Genomic DNA, 23,893 nt, shown 5'->3' with positions numbered 1-23,893 from the left:
CCCTGTCTCATCTGACACCTCGGGGTCCCCTGCAGGTCTCACTTATGGACCAGTCAGTAAGGGAAGGCCAAGATGTCACCATGAGCATCCGTGTGCTGGGAGAGCCCAAGCCGGTGGTCTCCTGGTGAGTAGCAGCCCCTGACTACCATCTTCCAGCTTTGCTCACTCCGGGCTGGGCCCTGTGAAGCCTGGCTTAGGGTTGGGGGGCAGTGAACCCTTTGTGGACTTCAGTCTGTCTGAAGGGGCATCATCCCAGGCTATGTGCACCGTGGCCCCGCCCCTGCCCTGGTGTTCACACTCACTCAGGGCTTCCCCTCTGCGAGGGGTTTGGGTAACAGATGGTCTCCTGTCTGTCTGCTTGGCATGAATGACCAGGTGTCCTCTCACTCCTGAAGAAGCCTCCCAACTCCCATCCCAACCTCAGCCCTGTGGTTGACAGTAGGGTGATTTTCTGAGGCCTGTGCCCAGCCCTGCACTGGGCCCACACTTAATAATTTGTTTCTGAGCTGCCAGCGCCCAGAGTTAAACTTGGGTCTTAGCTGCAGGTCTCATCCCAGGTGCCATTTGATGACTCATTTGACTTAGCTTTCTATTGGTTTGGGTTCTCTTTTTCAATTTTAAATGATTATCTAGTCCCCAGTGTGTTTTTTTTTTTTCCCCCAGTGTGGTTTTTTAACACTGTAAGTTATTTCCTATTCCTTTTGGGAAGTGAGAAAGCTATCTGTCCATTAACATAAGTAAAAACAAGACAAAATCTAAGGATTATCAAGAGCTGAATAGCTTAAGGTGTTACTCTTAACTGCAATTGCCCGGAAAACCCCATGGACAGAGGAGCCTGGCGGGCTACAGTCCACAGGATCACAAAGAGTTGGATGCCAGTAAGCACACACACACACACACACGGACACACACGTGCAGTTAGGTTCCAAGAAGGGAGTGACCCAGGTGGGCAGAGGGTGTCTGGAAGTTCCTGGGAGGGCATGGTGGTGGGATTGCGAGTCAGGGTGAAAAGCAAGCCCTGTAACTCAGGGGTACCCATGCCCAGTGAGACATATCTGGGGAGTGGACAAACGATGTTGGGGTGGGAGGCCTGCTTGGCTCTGCAGCCCCATGCTCACGAGGCCCGGGGACTGAGTTCTTTCCCTCCCGACAGGCTGAGAAACCGTCAGCCCGTGCGCCCAGACCAGCGGCGCTTTGCCGAGGAGGCAGAGGATGGGCTGTGCCGGCTTCGGATCCTGGCTGCTGAGCGGGGCGACGCGGGCTTCTACACCTGCAAGGCGGTCAACGAGTACGGCGCTCGACAGTGCGAGGCGCGCCTGGAGGTCAGAGGTGAGTACCTCATGCTCTCTACGAACCCCTCACCCTGGCCCCTGCCTCATCCCTGCCCGGTTGCCAATTTTCACACAAGCTTAGTTAATGGCGTGCCACAACTGAAAGGGCCTTCGAGGTCCCCAGGTTCAGCTGCCCATGCCGTAGTGAGTAAGCTGAGACCCAGAGAGGGGAGGCACTTTGCCCGAGGTCACACAGCAAATTGTTGAGCGCTCAGCTTACTCCACAGTACTGCCCTCCCACCGCTCCATCACGCCTGCTCTGGTGCCAGCTGGAGAGACCCTGCTTCCTGTCGCCGGCGGGCCTCATCTCACACTCTTCTAGGCCTTGGTCACCTCGCCAGGCCCCTTCCTCACACCCACTCCCTGCTCCTCTCTTGCCTCTTCCACCCATCCCATCGCTGTGTGGGCGATACCGTGGTTGGGGGTGGCAGTGGGGAGTGTTTGATAGTCGGACCCGTCCGGAGGGGCCCTCGGAGTGACTTGGGCATGGAGCATTGCAGGGACCCCGGGGTCACCAGGGTGAGCAGAGCTGGGAAGAGATGGGGAGGACTGGGCCCCTGGAGTCGGGGCATAAGGGCAGGTGGCCTCTAGGCCTCAGAGACGGCAGGCAACCCTTGGGGCTGATGCTTTTCCTCCCTAGTGCAGGCCGTCTGCCTTACCTTCTACTCCCCCCCACTTCCCTGTGGGCAGTTCAGGGCCAGGAACCTCTCTCCCCAGCTCCACACTCAGCCACCACCCCCTCCTCCTGGCAGAGGCCAGCTCTGAGGAGCCCCCCAGCCCCCTGTTGGAGCCTGGACCCTGAGAGTCATGGTCACCTCCCCAGTCCCACGCGCTTAGTGACCGACCATGCCCATGCCTGCAGTGCCTGGGGCTGCCACCTCTTCCATCTCTGAATTATTTAGCTCTCCTCCCACTCACACCCTCCCCAAGCCCAGCCCCCTTCCCTGTCCTGCTCCTCCCCCCGCCCCCCACTCCCCCACCCCCCCCAGGGCCTGGCTCTGCCTTGCTTTTCTGTGTTAACCCACGTCTCTCGGTGCTTCTCTCTTTGGGATTCCTCCCAGTGTCCCCCAGGCTGTGGGGGTGCTCCCGACGCCTAGGAATGCCTTTCTCTTGGTTGCCCAGGGCCTCTGCCTGCCCAGGAACCCTGGAGACCTGGCCTCTGGCTGACTGCCGCCCCCTCCCCCCAGGGCCGACCTGGGGGGAGCCGAAAGTAGCCATGCCGCCCTGGCAGTCTTAGGAGGGGCCCTAGCCAGGTCTGCGTGCGTGTGCGTGCCTGTGCGTGCGTGTGCGTGTGCCGCACTAACCTGCCGCTTGCTGACTGAGGTTTTTGTCTGTACACAGGCGAGTGAGCTCAGGGGCCGCCTGCGCTCCCCCCGCTACCCTCCGAGCCGCGCCCCTGTCTCAGGCACCTCTCGGACCTCGCTGTGTTTCACTGCCTCCTGCCCACAGACCCTGCCGGCCCGGACCCTGTCCCAGCCTCCCCTCCCCTCCCCACCCACGCAGCGTCCTGGGACAGCCCATGAGCCCCTATGGACCCTCCCTCCCTGAGCGGACACTTGGTCGGGCAGGCTGGGAGCTCCCCCACGGACTGGGTGCCAGGAGGTGGGGGGGCGGCTGTGAGGGGCATCAAGACCACCCCCCAGTCTCTCCCCGAAGGGGAGCACCCAGCGAGTGCATGTGCTGCCGCTGCTATAGGCCCTGTCTGTCTTTCCGTTTGTCTGTCTGTGTGTCTGTGACAGTCAGGGAAGGATGCCCCCCAGCTGGCGTGGGGTCAGGCAGAGGGGGAGAGGACGTGGCCTGGTGTCCGTAGGATGGAGGGAACCAGAGGGGCAGGGGGCTGTGGGCAAGGGGCTCAGGTGGCACTGACCATTCCGGGAATGGGTTTCAAATGGCACAATCCTTTCTATTTCACAAGAGACCAAAAACCAGAGGCCCTTCCTTGGGCCCTATGCTGACGAGGAGGCCTGGCTGAGGTCTGGCCCTGGGCGGCAGGCTTAGGGCCCTTTGGGGCTCCCTTGTTCACCATCAGGGCCAGGGATGCTCTATTGAGAATGACGGTTAGCCAGGCTTGGCGCAGGAGTAGGGGCCTGCTGTAGCGGGTGTGGACGTATTCAGAGATACCTGTTTCTTAGTTCAAATAAAGTCCAGTTTGTACCCAACTGGTGTGCTGTGTCTTCTTTTTCCGCCGCCGTCTCTGTCCCCCTGTGGCCCTCTCGGTTTTCATGCCCTTGATTCCCTCCCGCTTCCCCTGAGTCCCCCGTCTCTGGCCCAGGTGGGATGGCCATGCGGAAGCCAGGCCTGGGAGCTCCTTGCTGTCTTGGCCTGCTGGGCGGGCGGGCGTTCCCTGTCTCCAAAGGAACAAAATGCATCTCTCTCTCTGTGTCTGTCTATCTCCCTGTGTGTGTGCGTGTGTGTCTCCCTCGCCCCGTGTTTCTCTGCTCCGTGTCTGCCCCCTGTGGCCGCTTCCCCCACCCAGCACACCCTGAAAGCCGGTCCCTGGCCGTGCTGGCCCCTCTGCAGGACGTGGACGTGGGGGCCGGGGAGATGGCGCTGTTTGAGTGCCTGGTGGCGGGTCCCACCGACGTGGAGGTAGACTGGCTGTGCCGAGGCCGCCTGCTGCAGCCCGCACTACTCAAATGCAAGATGCATTTCGATGGCCGCAAATGCAAGCTGCTGCTCACCTCTGTGCATGAGGACGACAGCGGCGTCTACACCTGCAAGCTCAGCACGGCCAAAGGTAACTGCCCACTTGGGCCCGAGGGCTGCCGCTGGCTCCCAAGAGCTGGAGGGAGGGGAGTGGAAGTGAAGGAGCCCCGATGGTGCTGGTGTCGAATAAGACGACCAGAAAATGGGCCTCCATCTCCGGGGAAAAGAACCGTGGGGTGGGAAAGAGTGCAGTACATCTGCCTCCATCAAGTCAGCACAAAGCAGGTGTTTGACATGGTGTCAGTGTTCACTCTCGTTCCTGTTGGGGAAGCCCACTGCCAACGTGTAGCAACCACACCTGGACTGGGGTTCCAGGTCTTGCCCTGCCACATGGCAGCCACGTAACTGGACAAGTCACTTCATTCTCTGAGCTTCAGGCTGTTCGGCTGTAAACAGGGATTGTGATAATGCCTGCCTCGTAGGAGGAGCGCTAGGACTAATGAGATAATGTATGGTTGGGCAAAGCTGAGCTCCTGGTGAAGGATGGTGCCTAATGAATGTCTGCTGTTATTATTATTAATGACATCTCTGACCTGGTCCCCGTCCTCGTTTGAGGAGCTGAGATCATGCCTCATCTGGTTGTGGTGACGTGCACCTAAAGGGGATACTGAGGCCTTTATAAGCAGGAAGGGATCAGGTCAGCGTCAGAGGCTGCTGTTTTCCCCAGAAGATCGTGCGTGCCGTGGTAGTGTGGGGCACAGGGGCATGTGCTCTGGATCTGGGATGGGGGCGAGGGAGTGTGGGCACGACCTGGGCATAGAGGAGAGTTCCAAGGGTAGGGGGAAGGGGTGTCGAGGACGGAGTGGGCTTGGCTTTAGGCCCTTCTCTTAGAGCTGTGCTGAGGTTCACCCTGGGTGGGTAGGACAAGGTGAGGAGGGGAGAGCCAGGCCATGCCCTTGTCTCCCACGTGTACCCACTGCCCCAGCAGCCTGCTGCCTCCTCTCACTGCCCACCAGCCTCTGGAGGTGGTCCGGCGTCTCGATCTTGCCCGTGGCCTCAGTCTGGTGCCCCAGGACCTGGCTGGGCTCTTCGCAGGCTCCAATTTTTGTCCGATCTCCTTTTACCTGCCCAGCACGAGGGCGGGACTGGCGGGTTGGGGTGCCAGGGCTCCACAGCCTTCCCTGCCCCAGTGCTGACCCCTCCCCGCCAGATGAACTGACCTGCAGTGCCCGGCTGACCGTGCGGCCCTCGCTGGCGCCCCTGTTCACGCGGCTGCTGGAGGATGTGGAAGTGCTGGAGGGCCGCGCAGCCCGCTTCGACTGCAAGATCAGCGGGAGCCCGCCCCCCTCCGTTACCTGGACTCACTTTGGTATGGCCCTCCACTCCGCAGATGTCGGGGGCGGGGAACCCCCAGGGGTCAGAGGGCAGGGCCCCTGGCTGAGGCTGCCGCCTGCCCCCTATCCCTCGCAGGCCGCCCTGTGGAGGAGAGCGAGAACGTGCGGCTGCGGCAGGACGGGGGCCTGCATTCGCTGCATATCGCGCACGTGGGCAGTGAGGATGAGGGGCTCTACGCGGTCAGTGCCGCCAACACCCACGGCCAGGCCCACTGCTCGGCCCAGCTTTACGTGGAGGAGCCTCGGACAGCCGCCACCGGCCCTAGGTACCACCCTGGGCACCCCCGCCCCACAGCCAGGGCTGCCTCTGGGGGTCTCAGCCCTGTGGCAGGAGGTATGACTCCGGGCCCCTGGGCCACTGTGTGGTTCTTACAGCTCCAAGCTGGAGAAGATGCCCTCCATCCCTGAGGAGCCGGAGCAGGGTGAGCTGGAGCGGCTGTCCATGCCTGACTTCCTTCGGCCGCTGCAGGACCTGGACGTGGGACTGGCCAAGGAGGCCATGCTGGAGTGCCAGGTGACTGGCCTGCCCTACCCCACCATCAGCTGGTTCCACAACGGCCACCGCATCCAGAGCAGCGATGACCGGCGCATGACACAGTGTACGTGTCCGGGAAGGGACCCTGGGACTGTCCCCTCCAGCACCCTCTTTGCTTGCAAGAGCCCATCCCCTCTCCCCACCCTCAGGCCTTCCTTCTCTCACCTGGTCAGGGATGGGGGTGCCTGGGAGCCCTGAAAGGCTATGGGGTCACAGCCTCCTGCCTTGAGCCCACCAGGCCCCATCTGCTAGGTCACCACTCTTGGCCTCAGAGGCCCATTAGTACTTACTGGCCCAGCAGTCCAGCCTGGTACTGACTGTGGGCAAGTTACAGAACTCTCCAGGCCTTAGTTTCCTCATCTGTGGTAGGCTTGTTGTGGGAATTGAATCAGTTAATACACAGAGAGCACTTAGGGCAAATAGCAAGGGGCCAGTTGAGTGTTAAATGTCACTGTTATGGCTGCTGTTGTTACCATTACCATCATCCTTGTTGATAAAGTGATGCTTCTCACACCCTCCTGGAGAAATTCCAGTGGAAAACCCGACGTGGGTAGCGTCTGCATCAAAAGGATGCTTGGTCCAGGGTTGTTCAATAACAAATAAAGAAGAAAGAGCTGCAGGAAAATTACAGAGGAACATATTTGGGATGGTGTCCTAGCCCGGGGTATTTTCTCAAGGAGTAGCTCATCCTTGAAGGAATCTGAGCCTCATGTGGGAAGGTCTACCTACACTGTCTCAGACAGTGCCACCCCACGACCCGTGATGGGTTCCTCTAACTGCTGCTGCAGTGTGACAAAACTCGCCTTTGGTAAGCACTTCTTGAGTGCCAGGCCATGATGCTAAAGGCCTGACATGAGGCCCCACCTTCCTTCCCACAGGCCTGTAAGGCAAGTATTATGGTCCCTGTTTACAGATGGGAAAACTGAGGCTTACAGAGGGAGAGATTTACCTAAAGGCAGACAAATACCACCTGACTTCCTAACAAGGACATCTCCTGTCACCCGTGCTCTACTCACCCCTCCCTTCCCCAGTGTCACCGCCTTGGTGCTGGCCCTCCCCTCCATCCCCATCCACTGCTGTGTTTGCTCAGCCCACAGGCTTCCCATCTCCCAATCTGCTCTGAGGCCCAGGCTGAGCGTCTGTCTCAGGGTCTGAGCCAGCGCCTCTGTTTCTGTCTGTATCTGGGGTCAGCAGTGGCCCTGGGTTTCTCTTCCTTTATAAATAGTGTCAGCAGAGATAAATGAATGGGTGGTTGTTCTGGGCAGAGATAACCTCTAAGAGTGGGGAGGGGTGTTCGGGGACGGCCCTGACGTCGAGGAGGAAGGACAATGCAGGTCTCTTGCCCTTCATGTCCCTCCGGGGGATGACCTCCTCACCATCATTCAGGAAGCACGGTGTAGAGAGAGGCCTTGGGAATCAGAGGGAACCAAGTTCGAGCCATGGCTTCATCGTCTATTAGTGGTGTGACCTTGGAACAAGTCTGTTAATGTCTCTGACCTCATTGGTAACATGACGACACTCTTGCAAGGTTGTTGAAAGGATATGGAGAAAGAAATGCACATCAAATATCTGGCACGGACTGGGCACAGTGTTAACAAATTTTATTGTAATTTATAATCTAATGTATTTGGCATTTACTGCATGCAAGGCATTCAATTCTGAGCCTGGTAGGACAAATCAGCTCTGTCTTCAAGGAGCTTACAGGAAGCAGGACATGTGCAAGAAAAGAGGAAGGACCACCTGAAGCAGTGGGCTAGGTGCTGGGGGTCCTGGGGAGGGAGTCAGAGATGGAGGTGCAGAGGGGACCAGGGACATGGAGAGGAGTGCCCAGGGCTGACACTCACTAAACTACATCTTGAAGGAGAAGGAGGCCTCAGGTAAGAGAAGAACAGTCCAGAAGAGAGGAATTTTGTGAGCAGAGACCTGGAGATGGGTCTCATGTGGCTTGTTCAGGGACCTGATGGTGGGTCAGGGTCAGGACATGGAAGAAGAGCAGGAGACAGGGGTGGATGAGAGTTTGGACTGAGGGCTTTGGAGGCCACCTGTTTGGCAGTAGGTGCCATGAAGGGCCTCAGATGGAGAGATCACGCGTGATGCGGCTGGTAGGGTGTTGACCACACAAGTGGAGGCTTTCATGGACACTGCGCTGGAGATGGGATGGGCAGTGGCGCTGAGGATGGAAAAGAGAGAACTGTCCGGGGTAGGAACCTGAAGAGGGTGAAGTGTTGTGGAGGATGATGAGAAGGTCTGGGCCTGAGTGCTGGGGAACTAGGAGGGAGGGGCAGGGCCACAGGTGTGGACGGGCAGCCTGGACCTAGAGTGTGACTCCCTTCTGTGTCTGCCCTGCCCTTCCTTCCCGCCTATAGCAAGCAGCTTGGGCAGGAGTGGGCGGTGAAGGGCCAGGCCTGGATGGCGTGGGCCCACCCTCTGGAGTATCCTCCCAGCTCAGGCCCAGTGTCATGTCCCTCCCCACCCCCAGACAGGGATGTCCATCGCTTGGTGTTCCCCGCCGTGGGACCTCAGCATGCTGGCGTCTACAAGAGTGTCATCGCTAACAAGCTGGGCAAAGCCGCCTGCTATGCTCATCTCTACGTCACAGGTGAGGCAGATACCCTCCGGTCAGCTGGGTACACAGTCTGGCCTCTGGCCTACCTGGGGACCTGGGTGAGGGCAGGGCCTCTGCCCCAGCTCTTTCTCCTCCGTTCTTTGGGGAGCCACCTGGCCTTGCCTGTGCCCCTGGGGCTTGGCGATCCCGTGGGGGCTGTTGGGCCCTAAAGGACCCCCACGGACGCTGGACCTGTGGCTTTCAGATGTGGTTCCAGGCCCCCCAGATGGCGCCCCTCAGGTAGTGGCTGTGACCGGGAGGATGATCACGCTTGCATGGAACCCCCCCAGGAGTCTGGACATGGCTATCGGTGGGTTCCGGCCACACGGGGCCATGGGTGGGGAGGTGGGGCATGGACAAGACAGGCTCAGGCAGGGCACCCGGGGGGCCAGGAGAGGAAGGCACGGCCCAGGGGGACATACAGGTCGGAGTGGGGGTGGATGGAGCATTGGGAACAGGACAGAAGTGGCTTTGCGGGCCCCCTCCCCACGGTCGACAGAGCCCTGGCTCTGGGTCAGGGGAGGAGACAAAGCGGGGGCTGCCATGTTGCCTTCTCGTCTCAGAGGGACTGGTTGCCTGGGTTGTGGTTCTTCCCCTTGCACAGTTTCCTCCTGCTCTGCACCTCAGCCTGTCTACCTCGGGTGGTAGCAAGGAGTTAGAACTAAGTTAAGCTCCCTCCCCTCCAGGACTCTTGCCTAGAAAATCCCATGGATGGAGGAGCCTGGTAGGCTGCAGTCCATGGGGTCGCTAAGAGTCGGGTACGACTGAGCGACTTCACTTTCATTTTTCACTTTCATGCATTGGAGAGGGAAATGGCAACCCACTTCAGTATTCTTGCCTGGAGAATCCCAGGGATAGGGGAGCCTGGTGGGCTGCCATCTATGGGGTCGCACAGAGTCGGACACGACTGAAGTGACTTAGCAGCAGCAGCAGTAGCTAGCTCCCTCCCTGCCTATAACTGGACTGCATGCCTGACACCTCGTGGGCTCTGAGCCTTCCCCTACCTGTGGTTGGGCAGGAGCAGGTGGGGGAACGGGCAGAAGTGACAGGAGAAACTGAGGCAGGTCCTCAGACCAGACTGATGATGAGTCCCTGGGTCCCGAGCCAGCAGAACGGGGGCGGGGGGCACCCCAACCAGGCCCGCCTCTAGCAGCTGCCTCCCCACCAGACCCAGATGCCCTGACCTACACCGTGCAGCACCAGGTGCTGGGCTCAGACCAGTGGACGGCGCTGGTCACGGGCCTGCGGCAGCCCGGGTGGGCAGCCACCGGATTGCGAAAGGGGGTCCAGCACGTCTTCCGGGTTCTCAGCACCACCATCAAGAGCAGCAGCAAGCCCTCGCCCCCGTCTGAGCCCGTGCAGCTGCTGGAGCGTGGTGAGTCTGGTGTTTCTGGAGGGGGCAGGCCAGAGCCATCGGGCCAGGGGACTGGGTGTCCGTGGAGGAGTCTCCAGGGCTGGTGTGGATGCAATAACTGGCAGGATTGGCGTGGCTGTGCACACCCCCTGCCTGTCAAGAGTGCTTCCTTCTCCCTCCTGAAAGCTGCACGCACTGTGGTTGAGGCTGAGGCTCTGGGTCAGGGGAGTTGGGGGTCCAATCCCAGCTCTGCCACTCCTGGCTGAGTTCCCTAGACGAGCTGCTAAACCTCTTTGAACCTCAGCTTCCTGGTCTATAAAAAAATGGAGCTCACATGGTGATGGGGAGGGTTCCAAGAGCAGTGGGTGCTGAGGATCTGATGTCAGGCTCAGCACTGAGCCAGCCCTCCTGTTCCCAGGCCCACCCCTGGAGGAGGCACCCGCCGTGCTGGACAAGCCAGACATCGTGTATGTGGTGGAGGGACAGCCCGCCAGTGTCACCGTCACCTTCAACCATGTGGAGGCTCAGGTCGTCTGGAGGAGGTGGGCCCTGCCTTGCCTGCCCTACTCCTCACGTGAGGTGCCTGGCTCCAGCCGGCCAGGCTGACCTCCCTGGGGGTGGATCCTGGGTGACCGCCCCGTCCTGTGTCCCTCAGCTGCCGAGGGGCCCTCCTAGAGGCCCGGGCAGGTGTGTACGAGCTGAGCCAGCCGGATGACGACCAGTACTCTCTTCGGATCTGCCGGGTGAGCCCCCGGGACCTGGGAGCCCTCACTTGCACTGCTCGCAACCGCCACGGCACACAGGCCTGCTCGGTCACCCTGGAGCTGGCAGGTGGGTGACTGCGGCGTCTTTATCTCTCCCTGCTCTGAGGCCCGCAGGCCTCTCCTCATCCCCCAGGGGTACACACCCACCTGACCATCCTAGGTGCCTCTGCTCAGACTTGTCCATCTAATGACCATGATAACTGCACTAGTAGTAAAAATAATGGTACTAGTACTAATAAGATATTTATTGAGAATTTATTGAGTATGTGGTAGGCTCGGTGTTGAGTACCTTACATTTATTATTCATTTAATATTTAGATCAACCCTGCGAGATGGAGTCAGCTATTATCTGCATTTTACAGATGGGGAAACTGAGAATGTGCTAAGTAACAGGCCTGGAGTCACACAACATAATAAGTCAGGAGCTAAGATTCAAGCCTGGATGCCCTACTCCAAAGCCAGACAGTGTTCCTAGCTCCTGTGTTAAACATAGCAGGAAATAGTACTTCCAGAATAACAAACTGGGGTGGGGGTGGGGGCAGGGGCGGGGGTTGGAGGAGTGTGCGTAGGGGGGGGATGAAGGTGTAGAAAAAGGCGCAAGTGAGAGCATCTTATCACCAGACTCCCAGCTCTGGGATCCTGGCTGCTGCCCTTTTGCACAAACCTGTTTGACAGAGCCTCCCAACCTTTGCAGTGAGGTTTCTCCTTTCAAGATGTAGTCTCTCAGACCGTAGCCTGCATTAACTAGTAATTGTCTTGTTTTCCGGTTTGTTAATTAACTCTAGACACATGTAACTGCCACTCAGAACTTCGGATCAGCGTGAGCAAACAGTTACCTGCTGAGTAGATAAGATTCCAAGCAAATGCAAAGACAGTGACATTTTAGTTAGCACAGGCCATCTTATCACGGAGTAAATGTGCATCTTCTGGTGCTTTAAAGAAATTGTTGAAGTCCACTTGAAACTTTCTGATCCTTTTGACCTTCGTAGACTGACCCCTGCCACCACCTCCATCCCATACCCAGCAGACTAGGGACCAGATTGCTAGAGGGCAGGACGGGCAGCTTTAAAGTGGGAGAGAGGTGGCCGTAGGGTGTGTGAGGAGGAGATATGGGGACCCTTCTGGTCCTGCTGCGGATGGTGGATGGGGTGGTCTGGGTCCCTGGTTTCCATTTTCTGTTTTCCCCTCTGCCCCGCATCCTCCCACCCTACCCCACCCCGGCACTTCCCACTCAGCCACCCCTTTGCTTCTTGGTTGTGATTTTTTCTGTTTTGGGGGAGGTTTTTGGTCATACTGCATGACTTGTGGGATCTCAGTTCCCCAACTAGGGATCAAACCTGAGCCCCAGGAAGCAGAGTCCTAACCCCTAGACCACCAGGGAAGTGCCAACCACTTGCTCCTTATTAGTATCACCTGTAGGATTCATCTTTCTTCCCAGGTGTAGGAGGAGCCCAGGGGTTGGGGGGGGGGGCCCTGGACACTGAGAGAGCAGCAGCCAGCCTGGGTGGGGCAGTGACTGAGGAAGACTGAGTCCCATTTGCCAGAGCTAAAGCAGGCCTGGGCTTGGACCACACCCCTTTCTGTTGTGCCCACCCCCGTCCCCCAGGCAGGTGGAGTGGTTCCTTCCCTCCACACTGGGCCGTGAATACATTTTCCCCAGGATGCTGCCCCTTTTGTTCGGTGCAGAGGTCGAGCTGTGTGCCTGCGGCTCCCCGCCCAGCACCCCTGCTTTCCCCCCTACTCCCCTTAAAGCCCAGATCCTCCAACACTCTGAAAGGAGGGGGAGGGCACCAGAAGTTTCTCCAAAAAAACACAAGCACATTGGAATATGTATTGAATTCCATCATGAGAATTAGGAGCTGCTTTAACCAGGAAATAACATGATATGTGTGGAGAATAAAATCAGTCACATGGGGGAGAACTAAACTGAGAATCGGTGACTATTCATCTTGCCATCTTCCAGATGGCAAGAAGGTTCCTTAAATATTTAAATAAGATTCAGAGAGAAAACCTCAAGATGGAGGCTGTGCCATCCGTGAACTCCACTTGGGGTCACAGACTGAGCCGCCCACTGGCCCCCGATGGGTACCGTCAGAGAGGCCTGCAGCAGGACTGTGCTGAGGGCCACCACCCACAGGGGGCAGTGTCGGGCCACTCTGCAACAGCCCATTAATGCAGTGAAGGAAGCAGCTCAGGACAGCCAGTCCTGTTTTTCCAATAGAGGCAGGAAATCCAGATTTCTTTTGTGTGTGACAATTTCCTAATTTCAAAGCTGGCCAATGAATCCTGAGAGCCCAACAAAGCAAGGCTGCACCCCCTGGCTGAGGTTTCCCGTGATTTGCAGAACATCACGTTTAGATTTACAGGGAGAGTGCTTGGTTCAGGCCAGGAATTCATGTTCTTCGGCCAAGTTTAAGAGCCCCAGGGTGGGTGTTGGGACTCAGGGGTGTGGGAGGGGGGCGGAGTCTGATGTTCTGCCTGAGGGAAGGCTCAGAGAGGGGCTGAGGAGGGAGGCCCTTGTGATCCCCACGTTCTGTTTCCCCACCACCACCGCCCGTGTTTCAGAGGCCCCTCGGTTTGAGTCCATCATGGAGGATGTGGAGGTGGGGGCTGGAGAGACGGCTCGCTTCGCCGTGGTGGTGGACGGGAAGCCCCTGCCGGACATCATGTGGTACAAGGTCAGAGGCTGGCTGCAGCCTCCTTCCGAGCATGGGTGGAGGTGGGGGGAATGGACGGGTGACTTTCTGGGGGGTGTGGAGGGGATCAGGGAAGCCTGGACAGAGAGGAGGAGGAAGTGGGACCCAGAGGCGTTGGTGATGCTGGGAAACAAGGGTGGCGCCAGGCCCCTAGGGGAGCTAGCACTAGGCCCTGAGGGCAGGGTGAGACTGGGTCTCTGGTGTGGAGGTAGAACTGGGTCCCAGGCAGACAGGAAGCCAGGCCTGGGCTGGGGTGACGGCCACCTCTGCAGGACGAGGCGCTGCTGACCGAGAGCAACCACGTGAGCTTCGTGTACGAGGAGAACGAGTGCTCCCTGGTGGTGCTCAGCGCGGGAGCCCAGGATGGAGGGGTCTACACCTGCACGGCCCGTAACCTGGCTGGCGAAGTCTCCTGCAAAGCAGAGCTGGCTGTGCAGTCAGGTGGGCTGGAACTCAAGGGGAGCAATGCCGAGTGCTCACCCAGGGATCCAATGATGTGGGCCCCCGACCGGGAAGCATTCGCCCAGCCCTTCACTCTAGACCATTCCCTCCTCCAGCCCCAGCTCCAACATCCGCACTTCTCTTCTGTGCCCTCCGTCTGCCCCGCCCAGGCGTCTCTGCCCCGTCCCTTGTCTTGTCCTCCCCACCTAACACCAGGCATCTCTTCCTTAGCCCAGACAGCTATGGAGGTGGAAGGGATTGGGGAAGATGAGGAGCAGCGAGGAAGGAGGCTCAGCGACTTCTATGACATCCACCAGGAGATCGGCAGGTGTGGGGCTCAGAGTGGGTATGGTATCTGGGGGCCGATAGAGGCTGGGCCTGAGGCTCAGCAACACCTGAGCCCCGTCCTCTCCTCGCATCCTCACCCAGGGGTGCCTTCTCCTACCTGCGCCGTGTAGTGGAGCGAAGCTCTGGACTGGAGTTTGCAGCCAAGTTCATCCCCAGTCAGGCCAAGCCAAAGGCATCAGCATGGCGGGAAGCCCGGCTGCTGGCCCGGCTCCAGCACGACTGTGTCCTCTACTTCCACGAGGCCTTCGAGAGGCGCCGGGGACTGGTCATCGTCACCGAGCTGTATCCTGGGACAGGCTGGGTGGGTGGGTGGCCTGAACAACTGGTCCTTGGAACAGCCAATTAGCAACATGTTTCACACTTTACAAAGTGGTCCCGTCAACTGGGATTTCTCGAGGCATCTTTATTTTTTTTTAATTTTTATTTATTTTTGGCTACACTGGGTTATTTTGTGGCTGCGTGCAGGCTTTCTCTAGCTGCAGCAAGCAGGGGCTACTCTTTGATACAGCGCACAGGCTTCTCATTGCAGTGGCTTCTCTTGTTGCGGAGCACAGGCTCTAGAGAGCATGGGCTCCAGGAGTTGTGGCACACAGACTTAGTTGCTCGGAGGCATGTGCGATCTTCTCGGACCAGGGATCAAACCCGTGTCCCCTGCACTGGCAGGTGGGTTCTTAACCACTGGACCCCCAGGGAAGTGCAAGACATCTTATAAACACTTCACAGAATGGAGTCTGGAGATGTGTGTGAAGACCAACATTTTTTACCTTAAATTTACAAAGTACTTGATTTGTGCCTGGCAGTGTTCTGGGAGCTTTACCAATATCTGTTTCATCATCATATATATTTATCTCTCGGAATTTTGTTTTCCCCATTTTATAGATGATGAAACTAAGGTGTAGAGAGAGAAAGTAACTCACCCAAGATCACACAGATGGCAAGAGGAACATGATTTTTATCATGAAATGCAGTACAGTATATCCAAACATTTGCAGCAACCGCATTTCAGATACACGTTAATACTTGGTTTTATTTGGGAGGCTCTTCTCATACAGACGGATTTTATTCTTTCATAAGAGCTGTAGTTAAAGTCACACTGAGGTAAGGATGCTAGTGGCTTGTGACTGCCACGAGCAGGGTGACCATGTCTTACACACTAGCTTCCTAGTCTGCACTGTTAGAACCCAGACCTCAGCAAAATGACAAATTATTATGTGTCGTGGGCCTTCTGAGTCATTCTCAAATAGAGTCAAGAGGTTCCATCCACAGGCAACAAAATGCTGCTCCAACTTGAGCCTTACAGACACTTCACAGGGTAGGTGAGAAGAACATTATCCCTATTTGACACTGGCAGGAACCTAGGCTCAGAGAGGTTAGATGACTTGCCTGAGATCCCACAGCAAGTGAGAGTTCAAGCAGGGTTGTCCCATCTACGCACCCGGATGACAGGGGAAGGGGAAGATGCAGTTGATAACTGGTAGCAGATGTGCTTTTGGGGGAAAGAGAACCCTGTGCTGAGCTGGGACCCAACCGGAGCTCTGGGAATGGAGGGCACCGCCTAAGGTGGGCCCGGCTGTTGGCAGTGGTCACTGTTCTCCTTGATCCAGGACACAGCTGCACAGAGGAGCTTCTGGAGCGAATGGCCAGGAAACCCACCGTGTGTGAGTCTGAGGTGAGGGCAGTGGGTGGGAGGGGCCAGGCTGGGCACCAGCGTTCACCCACCTGAGCTCTGAGACCCGAGGGGTGCATCCCGGGCATGCCATCTGTGCCCATAAACAGGCCAAGGTGGTGTGGATAGCACTGTTAGACAGGCAGCAGAGCCTCCTTCCCTGCTCAGAGCAGGCCCCACACTGGGACTTGCACTGTCTTCTGTAAATCTCAGCACCCACCCTGGCCCCCAGCTCTGTTGTTTTTCGGTCTTCCTCACATAAAGGTCACTCGACGTTACCCCAGAAGGAGCCCCATACAGACTCACTCAGTCTCAGTGCTATCCTGCCGTGTAGGGTTGTACAAATTGTGCACTGCACAATTCTCCTTATTAGCATGTAAATGGTGCCCTCCTCTAATTGTGTTCTGCTCAGCCTGTGCAGCTGTCCATGGGAACCCTGAACCTCAGTAACCCCAAGCCTGTGTTTCGGCCCCCTCCTGAAGGCCACTTCCAAGGCATAGCCTGGCTTCTTGCCACAGCCCTGGTGGTGATCAAACATAATACTCCCCGGACTCTGGGCCTCCTGTCTCCACAGATCCGGGCCTACATGCGCCAGGTGCTAGAAGGAATAGGCTACTTACACGAGAACCACGTGCTGCACCTGGATGTCAAGGTGAGATGCAGGTGGGGGTGGGAGCAGGCAGCACCTGTGGGAGCCAGGCCCTGGGGTGGCTGAGGCTCCCCTCAGCCCTCAGCTCCCATGTCTCGCCTTGTGTCCTGCAGCCCGAGAACTTGCTGGTGTGGGATGGTGTTGAGGGCGAGGAGCAGGTGAGGATCTGTGACTTTGGGAACGCTCAGGAGCTGACACCAGGAGAGCCCCAGTATTGCCAGTATGGCACACCTGAGTTCGTGGCGCCCGAGATTGTCAACCAGACCCCTGTGTCTGGAGTCACTGACATCTGGTAACGTTGGCATGCTGGGCTGCTGGGGTGGGCCGGGGCAGCTTCCCCCCATGCCATGCTGAGGACTCACTCAGGGGCAGAGAGGAGCTTTACTAAGCCCGGATGCCTGCCTTCTCTGACAGGCAGCTGCTGACCTTGCTCACAGGTCTCCTGCCCTTGTTACTAACTCCCTCTCCTCCCGCAGGGCCGACCTAACCACTCAAGGCCTCAGCCCTGTAGTCCTGGGTGCTGGGCCTCCCCACCAGGGAAGCAGGCACAGTCTCTTGGTCCCCAGATTCCTCCAGGCTTCCTAGGCCAGCCCTGCCATGATCCTTGAGTCCTCCAGGCACGTCGTGACCTCTGGGTTCAGGGTGTCCCCCAAAGGAGGCGCCCCTGTGCCTGTTTATCCATGGCAGTGTTCACAGGGAGGACCCTTCTTCAGTCGATCAGCGGTAGTGAGAGGATCGCTCACTTCTGGTGGGGTGGGGCTGGCCTCTTACCCGCTCACTCTCCTTTCCCCACAGGCCCGTGGGTGTCGTCGCCTTCCTCTGGTAAGAAGCCCTCTGCTCTCAGGAACCCCGTCTCCTACCAGTTTCTCGTAGCAGGTCCAAACGTTAGCAGAGCCTGGGGTAACAGAACATTTGAGGGCTGCAGCCTGCCCCTTCTCTTCCATACCCTGGCTGCTTCCTGCCCTGGAAGGGGGCTCACGAGCATAAACGTGGACACCCTGCCTGCGTGCCCAAGCTTTGTCCACCACCACGTGCCTCCATGAGGGGCGGACGCACTGATAGCATGTTTGGGAAGGCCAGTGCTGACTCAGTGCTATTAAGACAGGGGACCAGTCCAGAAGATGGGCTAGAAAGGGAAAGGCCAGGCTCCGGGGGCATATCCCCTTGGCACAGACGCCTCTCTGCAGGGACAGGCCGCGGCTGGGGGAGGGCTGGCAGAGGCATGCTAGAGCGTGGGCCGAGGGCAGGGGTCTGCCTGCCCAGGGCTCAAGGCAGTGCTGCCATTAGGGGGACGAGAAGGGGCAGGACAGGCAAAAATCTGCAAGATTCTGCCTGGATTCACCCAGCCCCCCGCCCACTCCCGTCCCCAGCCCTGTGCTCCTGTGGGCATCCTACTCTGTCTCCTCTCAGCCCCAGGCCCCCTCTCACTCCAGCCCTCTCCACCCCTGCAGCCTGACGGGAATCTCCCCATTCGTTGGGGAAAACGATCGGACGACACTGATGAACATCCGAAACTACAACGTGGCCTTCGAGGAGACCACGTTCCTGAGCCTGAGCAGGGAGGCCAGGGGCTTCCTCATCAAAGTGCTTGTGCGTGACCGGCTGTGAGTACGAGGCCCAGGAGCCTCCCCGCTGCAGAGCTCCCTCACGCCGCCCCTGCTCCGGCCCAAGGCTTTGCCTGTAGACAGTCAGTCCCCCAACTCCTTAGGGGCCCCATTTTCCCAAACATTTACTGAATGAATGAATGATAAATGCCTTTTTAATACTCCTTCCTTTACAGGAGGCCTACTGCAGAGGAGACCCTCGAACATCCTTGGTTTAAAGTGAGTCTTGCGAAGTGGTGGTAGAAGAGGTGGAAGGAGAGAACATTATTAGCAGCTCCGTTTATTGAGTCCCTCCTGTGTGTAGTAACCATGCTATGCATTTTATTTACTTATAATCTGTTACAGATTACGTATAATCTGTTAGCCTCACAATAGCTCTATCACTCCGCTTTGGCTGATAAGGAATCTGAGGCTCAAACTGGGGTATCACAGACTGTAAGGCACAGGTCTGACCCACCCCCCCAACATCCTAGGCATCCTCATGAGAGTTCTCCTTGGCTCCCGAGACCAGTCCTGGGTGTCCTCACTCCTGGGGCTCACCTCTGTCCTGCCCGAGTCCTGCATACTGTGGTTGGTGGGTGGCCTGACTGGTTCGTCCTCTTGGTTTTGAATTCTCTGTGGACAGTTCTCACTCATCTTCAGACCCCCAGCACTGCAGGGCATAGCACCAGGCAGAGGGAGGGGTTCAGCAAATGACCCAGTCAAAGCAAACTGTTCAGGGAGAACGGTGCTGGGTCAACAGAAGGCTGAGGTCATTCTGGTATCTGTGCTTGGAATACAAGCCTGGTCACTTAGATCAGAAACGAGCTCTGAAAAGGACAGCCTGGGTGGGTGGCTGAGGAGAGCATCTGAGGTCTGGCCCACCAAGCCTGCAGATGTCTGGGGCTCTGGCTCTTCAGGAAGACAGCTGGTAAACTGGGGAGCAGGTTTCAAGTGAGACACCTGAGCACAGGCCTTCCAGGGCAGCCAGTGTACCATGATCGGGCCTTGAGTCGTGGCGTATGGGCTGGAGTCTGGGAGCCATCGATTTCCTCTCTCGGTACTTGCATGAGCTCAGTAGTTTCAGTCGTGTCCGCCTCTTTGCAACGCTATGGACATTAGCCCACCAGGCTCCTCCATCCATGGGATTCTCCAGACAAGAATACTGGAGTGGGTTGCCGTGCCTTCCTCCAGGGGATCTTCCTGACCCAGGGGTTGAACCCACATCTCTAATGTCTTCTGCATTGGCAAGCGGATTCTTTACCACTAGCACCATGTGGGAAGCCTGAGGTGCCTCTCCATTTAGGTTCAGGGGGGAATTTGTCCACATGTGGGCACCTTGACGGTGGGAGTTGTTGTGACAGACCCCCTGGGAAGGGAGCCTCAGGAGCCCAGACTCGATGCTGCTGTATCTGCTGTCCCCTCCTGTAGACATTATCTCTGCACTGCCAAAGCTGAAGGGTTAGAGTAGATGGCGGACTTTCCCTCAGGCCCTCTTTCTTGGTTTACAGGCACAGGCAAAGGGTGCAGAGGTGAGCACGGATCACCTAAAGCTATTCCTCTCCCGGCGGAGGTGGCAGGTGAGTTTGGCTGGGCCCCGCCTCTTCATCTTCAACATTCTGCAACTTTCTCTCTCTAATGCTGCCTTTTCTGTCAGATGCTCTCACTTCTGCGCATCTGTCTTCATCCACTTTTTAATTCTCTCAGCTGCCACATCTGCCTGTGTTAAGCCTTCTCCCCTGGGGATGAGGTGGGCCCGAGCGGTCTGTCTGGCCCTGGAGGGCCCTCAGGGCTGACTCTGGCACCCTGTCTCCAGCGCTCCCAGATCAGCTACAAGTGCCACCTGGTGCTGCGCCCCATCCCGGAGCTGCTGCGGGCGCCCCCGGAGCGGGTGTGGGTGGCCGTGCCCCGAAGACCACCCCCTAGTGGAGGGCTGTCATCGTCGTCCGACTCTGAAGAGGAAGAGCTGGAGGAGCTGCCCTCTGTGCCCCGACCTCTGCAGCCCGAGTTCTCGGGCTCCCGGGTGTCCCTCACTGACATTCCCACCGAGGATGAGGCCCTCGGGGCCCCGGAGGCTGGGGTGGCCACCCCCATGGATTGGCAGGAACAAGGAAAGACACCCTCTCAGGACCAGGAGCCCCCCAGCCCTCAGGCACTCCCCTCCCCAGGCCAGGAGTCCCCGTCTGGGCTCAGCCCCCGTCGGGGAGAGCTCCGCAGGGGCAGCTCGGCTGAGAGCGCCCTGCCCCGGGCCGGGCCGAGGGAACCGGGCCGGGGCCTGCACAAGGCAGCGTCCGTGGAGCTGCCGCAGCGCCGAAGCCCCAGCCCGGGGGCCACCCGCCTGACCCGAGGAGGCCTGGGAGAGGGCGAGTATGCCCAGAGGCTGCAGGCCCTGCGCCAGCGGCTGCTGAGGGGTGGCCCCGATGATGGCAAGGTCAGTGGCCTCAGAGGCCCACTGCTGGAGAGCCTGGGGGGCCGGGCTCGGGACCCCCGGCTGGCGCGGGCGGCCTCCAGCGAGGCAGCACCCCACCACCAGCACCCACCTGAGGCTCGGGGCCTGCAGAAGAGCAGCAGCTTCTCGCAGGGTGAGGCGGAGCCCCGGGGCCGGCACCGCCGAGCGGGGGCACCCCTTGAGATCCCTGTGGCCCGGCTGGGGGCCCGCAAGCTGCAGGAGTCCCCCTCTCTGTCCGCTCTCAGCGAGGCCCAGCCACCTAGCCCCGTGCGGCCCAGTGTGGCCAAGCCCAGCACCCCTAAAGCTTCAGAACCTCCTGTGGTCACCCCCAGTGAGGCAGCACAGCCCCCAGCACCCCAGCCTGCCCAAGAGAAGGCCCCAGAATCCACACCAGAACCAGCCCGGGCCCCTAAGCCCACACAGCCCCCGACAGCTCTGCAAACCCTCGCGCCTCCGCTCACTCCCTACGCCCAGATCATGCAGTCGCTCCAGCTGTCAGGCCAGGCGCAAGGTCCCCCGCAGGGCACAGTCGTATCTCCGGTGTCTCGGTCTCCAGCATCTCGGTTGGAGCCCAAGCCCCACCCGGCTGTGTTCTCCAGGGTGGCCTCCCCACCTCCGGGAGCCTCCGAGAAGCGCCTGCTCCCGGGAGCCGGGGCAACCCCTGGGCCAGCCGAGAAAGCCCGGGTCCCTGCGGTGCCCCGCAGGCCAGGGAGCAGTCTCAGCAGCAGCATCGAGAACCTGGAGTCGGAGGCCGTGTTCGAGGCCAAGTTCAAGCGCAGCCGGGAGTCGCCCCTGTCGCGGGGGCTGCGGCTGCTGAGCCGCTCGCGGTCGGAGGAGCGCGGCCCCTTCCGCGGGGCGGAGGAGGAGGACGGCATCTACCGGCCCAGCCCGGCGGGCACGCCGCTGGAGCTGGTGCGACGGCCCGAGCGCTCGCGCTCCGTGCAGGACCTCAGGGCGGTCGGGGAGCCGGGCCTCGTGCGCCGCCTCTCGCTGTCGCTGTCCCAGCGCCTGCGGCGGACCCCGCCCGCGCAGCGCCACCCGGCCTGGGAGCCCCGCGGCGGGGACGGCGAGAGCTCGGAGGGCGGCAGCTCGGCGCGGGGCTCCCCGGTGCTGACGGTGCGCCGGAGGCTCAGCTCCACGCTGGAGCGGCTGTCGAGCCGGTTGCAGCGCAGCGGCAGCAGCGAGGACTCAGGGGGCGCTTCAGACCGCAGCACGCCGCTGTTCGGCCGGCTGCGTAGGGCCACTTCCGAGGGCGAAAGTCTGCGGCGCCTGGGCCTCGCGCACAACCAGCTGGCGGCCCAAGCCGGCGCCGCCACGCCTTCCGCGGAGTCCCTGGGCTCCGAGGCCAGCGCTACGTCCGGCTCCTCGGGTGAGAAGGGGCCCCCGGGGGCGAGTGGAGGGTGAAAATGTAAACAGGTGTGGTGGGATCTGGGGATGCGGGGCTGGGATGTCAGGTGCGCTGAGAAGGAGAGGGCCAGGGACTCCCAGCGCAAAGAAGCAGAGACATTTCTGGAGGCCCCCAGGACAGAACTGGCAGGACTGGGGCCGCGGGAGGCTGAAGGGTAGAGGCTCTTGGAGGAGTCGGCCAGAGTCGAGGCTGTGTGTTAGTCGCTTCGTGTCTTTGTGACTCTTTGGGACCCTGTGGACTGTGGCCTGCCAGGCTCCTTTGTTCATGGAATTCTCCAAGCAAGAATACTGGAGTGGGTTGCCATGCCCTTCTCCAGGGGATCTTCTAGACCCAGGGATTGAACCCTGGGTTTCCTGCATTTCAGGCAGATTCTTTACCTCTGAACCACCAGGGAAGGGTCAGGGCTAGAAGTCCTCTGTTCCCTGGTAGAGGCCGGGCAAGCGCTCACAGGCTTGATTCTTCACAGCTCCTGCAGAAAGTCGAAGCCGCCTACGCTGGGGCCTCTCTCGGCTGCGGAAGGACAAGGGGTTGTCACAGCCAAACCTCTCTGGCAGTGTCCAGGAGGATTTGGGTCACCAGTATGTGCGCAGTGAGTCAGGTAATCCAGGCCTGCTGGGTGAGTAGCCCCCCTGCGAGCCCCAGGGAAAAGTTATAGCCGGGTACAACTTGGCTACAAGTTGTGGCTTGGAGGAGCCCTGGCAGTGGTGGAGGGGGCCTGGAGTCAGGAGAGAACAGCATTGATCATAATAGCTTCAGCTGTCGTTAATTAGTGGCACCAAGTGTCCTTTAAGCAGTTAACAAGCATTGCCTCATTCACCCCTCGCACATTTGCTTAGGAGCTAGTCTTGTCATCTGCCCATTTTACAGGTGAGGGAACAGAGGCTTAGCCCTGCTAAGTAGCTTGTCCAAGTCACAGAGCTGGTAGTAAGTTGGACCGTATGACCCTCTGCACCCAGAGCCCAGAAGGGTCTTTGTGACATTGTACTCATGCCTTTCTTTGGCCAGCCACCCTCCCCCCAGAAGGTCTCTGCCCCTGGGTGTGGTTCTGAGGGAGCTCAGGATCGAACTCCCTGCCCCTCAGCACCCCCTGATGCTGTGTGTACACAGGATTGTTGTGTGTGTTCTCATTTGCATCCAACGCTTTGCGACCCCATGGATTATAGCCCACCAGGCTCCTCTGTCCCTGGAATTTTCTAGGCATGAATACTGGGGTGGGTTGCCATTTCCCGCTCCAGGGGATCTTCCTGACCCAGGGGTCGAACCCTCGTCTCTTGAATCTCCTGCATTAGCAGGCAGATTCTTTACCCCCTGAGCCATCTGGGAAGCCCGTGAACATGCTCCCAAAAACACTGTTTCTCTCCCAGCCTAGAGGTCCACAGTCTGGACTGTGCCTTCAAGCTTCCATTTTTCTATAGCCCCAAACACCTGATTGCCCCTCCCTATCCCCTCTGCCCCCACCGAAGGCTATGCACACAGACAAGCCTCCTACGGGGCTCTTTGCTGGGGGGAGCAACACCTGGGATGTGCCCTGGTCTGTCTCTCTGCCCACATGTCCCGGGGCTGCGGCAGGGGAGGTATTTCCTCCCTGGGTCACCTCAGTCCTCCACTTGAAAGTGGGGAGCATTACTCATGGATGGCAGAAGTTCAGGAGGCCAGGGTTTCCAGACCAACCTGCAGAGAGGAGCAGGCCCACCACACCAAGGTACATACAGGGCCTTTATCAGTCACCGATCTCTTCTCCAGTTTCCGATAAAACTCAGAACTGTTCCAGATGCATCTCAGCAGGGCTCGTGACTGAACATGTGACCTCGTCCCTCCTTGGCCAGGGGAACCTGGGCATCTCACTCTAGGCAGTGGGTAGAGAGGGCTGTAGTGAGGGAAGAGGAGGGAGGGAGGCCAGATGGCGGGGGCAGGGGCAGTGAAGGAGGTGCGGGTGGGGGGTGTTGCGTAGACAGAGAAACCAGCCCGAGGCCTGGGGACAGTTGATACCTTCCCATCTGGGGCCCCCCTCCCGACTGTTTTGC

The 23,893-nt window shown here is 59.0% G+C and overlaps 1 protein-coding gene across 11 annotated transcripts in view; it reads left to right on the top strand.

Moving 5' to 3' along the window:
- The window catches only part of SPEG (striated muscle enriched protein kinase), a 58,738-nt gene that overhangs the window by 27,730 nt on the left and 7,115 nt on the right, over positions 1–23,893 (top strand). For 6 of the 11 annotated variants that reach the window (XM_065930493.1, XM_065930492.1, XM_065930497.1 and 3 more), the window contains 24 exons: positions 36–124; positions 1,154–1,329; positions 3,808–4,068; positions 5,188–5,346; positions 5,448–5,637; positions 5,747–5,970; positions 8,386–8,505; positions 8,717–8,821; positions 9,680–9,886; positions 10,284–10,407; positions 10,521–10,696; positions 13,195–13,307; positions 13,598–13,766; positions 13,998–14,094; positions 14,196–14,396; positions 15,726–15,783; positions 16,355–16,432; positions 16,543–16,721; positions 17,225–17,251; positions 17,881–18,033; positions 18,210–18,252; positions 19,524–19,592; positions 19,829–21,830; positions 22,336–22,467. In XM_065930493.1, coding sequence (XP_065786565.1) covers positions 36–124; positions 1,154–1,329; positions 3,808–4,068; positions 5,188–5,346; positions 5,448–5,637; positions 5,747–5,970; positions 8,386–8,505; positions 8,717–8,821; positions 9,680–9,886; positions 10,284–10,407; positions 10,521–10,696; positions 13,195–13,307; positions 13,598–13,766; positions 13,998–14,094; positions 14,196–14,396; positions 15,726–15,783; positions 16,355–16,432; positions 16,543–16,721; positions 17,225–17,251; positions 17,881–18,033; positions 18,210–18,252; positions 19,524–19,592; positions 19,829–21,830; positions 22,336–22,467 — 5,152 coding nt within the window. Of the gene's footprint in view, positions 1–35; positions 125–1,153; positions 1,330–2,672; positions 3,481–3,807; positions 4,069–5,187; positions 5,347–5,447; positions 5,638–5,746; positions 5,971–8,385; positions 8,506–8,716; positions 8,822–9,679; positions 9,887–10,283; positions 10,408–10,520; positions 10,697–13,194; positions 13,308–13,597; positions 13,767–13,997; positions 14,095–14,195; positions 14,397–15,725; positions 15,784–16,354; positions 16,433–16,542; positions 16,749–17,224; positions 17,252–17,880; positions 18,034–18,209; positions 18,253–19,523; positions 19,593–19,828; positions 21,831–22,335; positions 22,468–23,893 lie in introns of those variants that run through there. The other 5 variants (XM_065930499.1, XM_065930500.1, XR_010662423.1 and 2 more) reach the window with 5 other exon arrangements.

The sequence above is a fragment of the Muntiacus reevesi genome, chromosome 3, assembly GCF_963930625.1.
Source record: "Muntiacus reevesi chromosome 3, mMunRee1.1, whole genome shotgun sequence".
NCBI lineage: Eukaryota > Metazoa > Chordata > Mammalia > Artiodactyla > Cervidae > Muntiacus > Muntiacus reevesi.
Note: the sequence above shows the minus strand (reverse complement) of the source record. Positions and strands in the feature narration are given on the sequence as shown.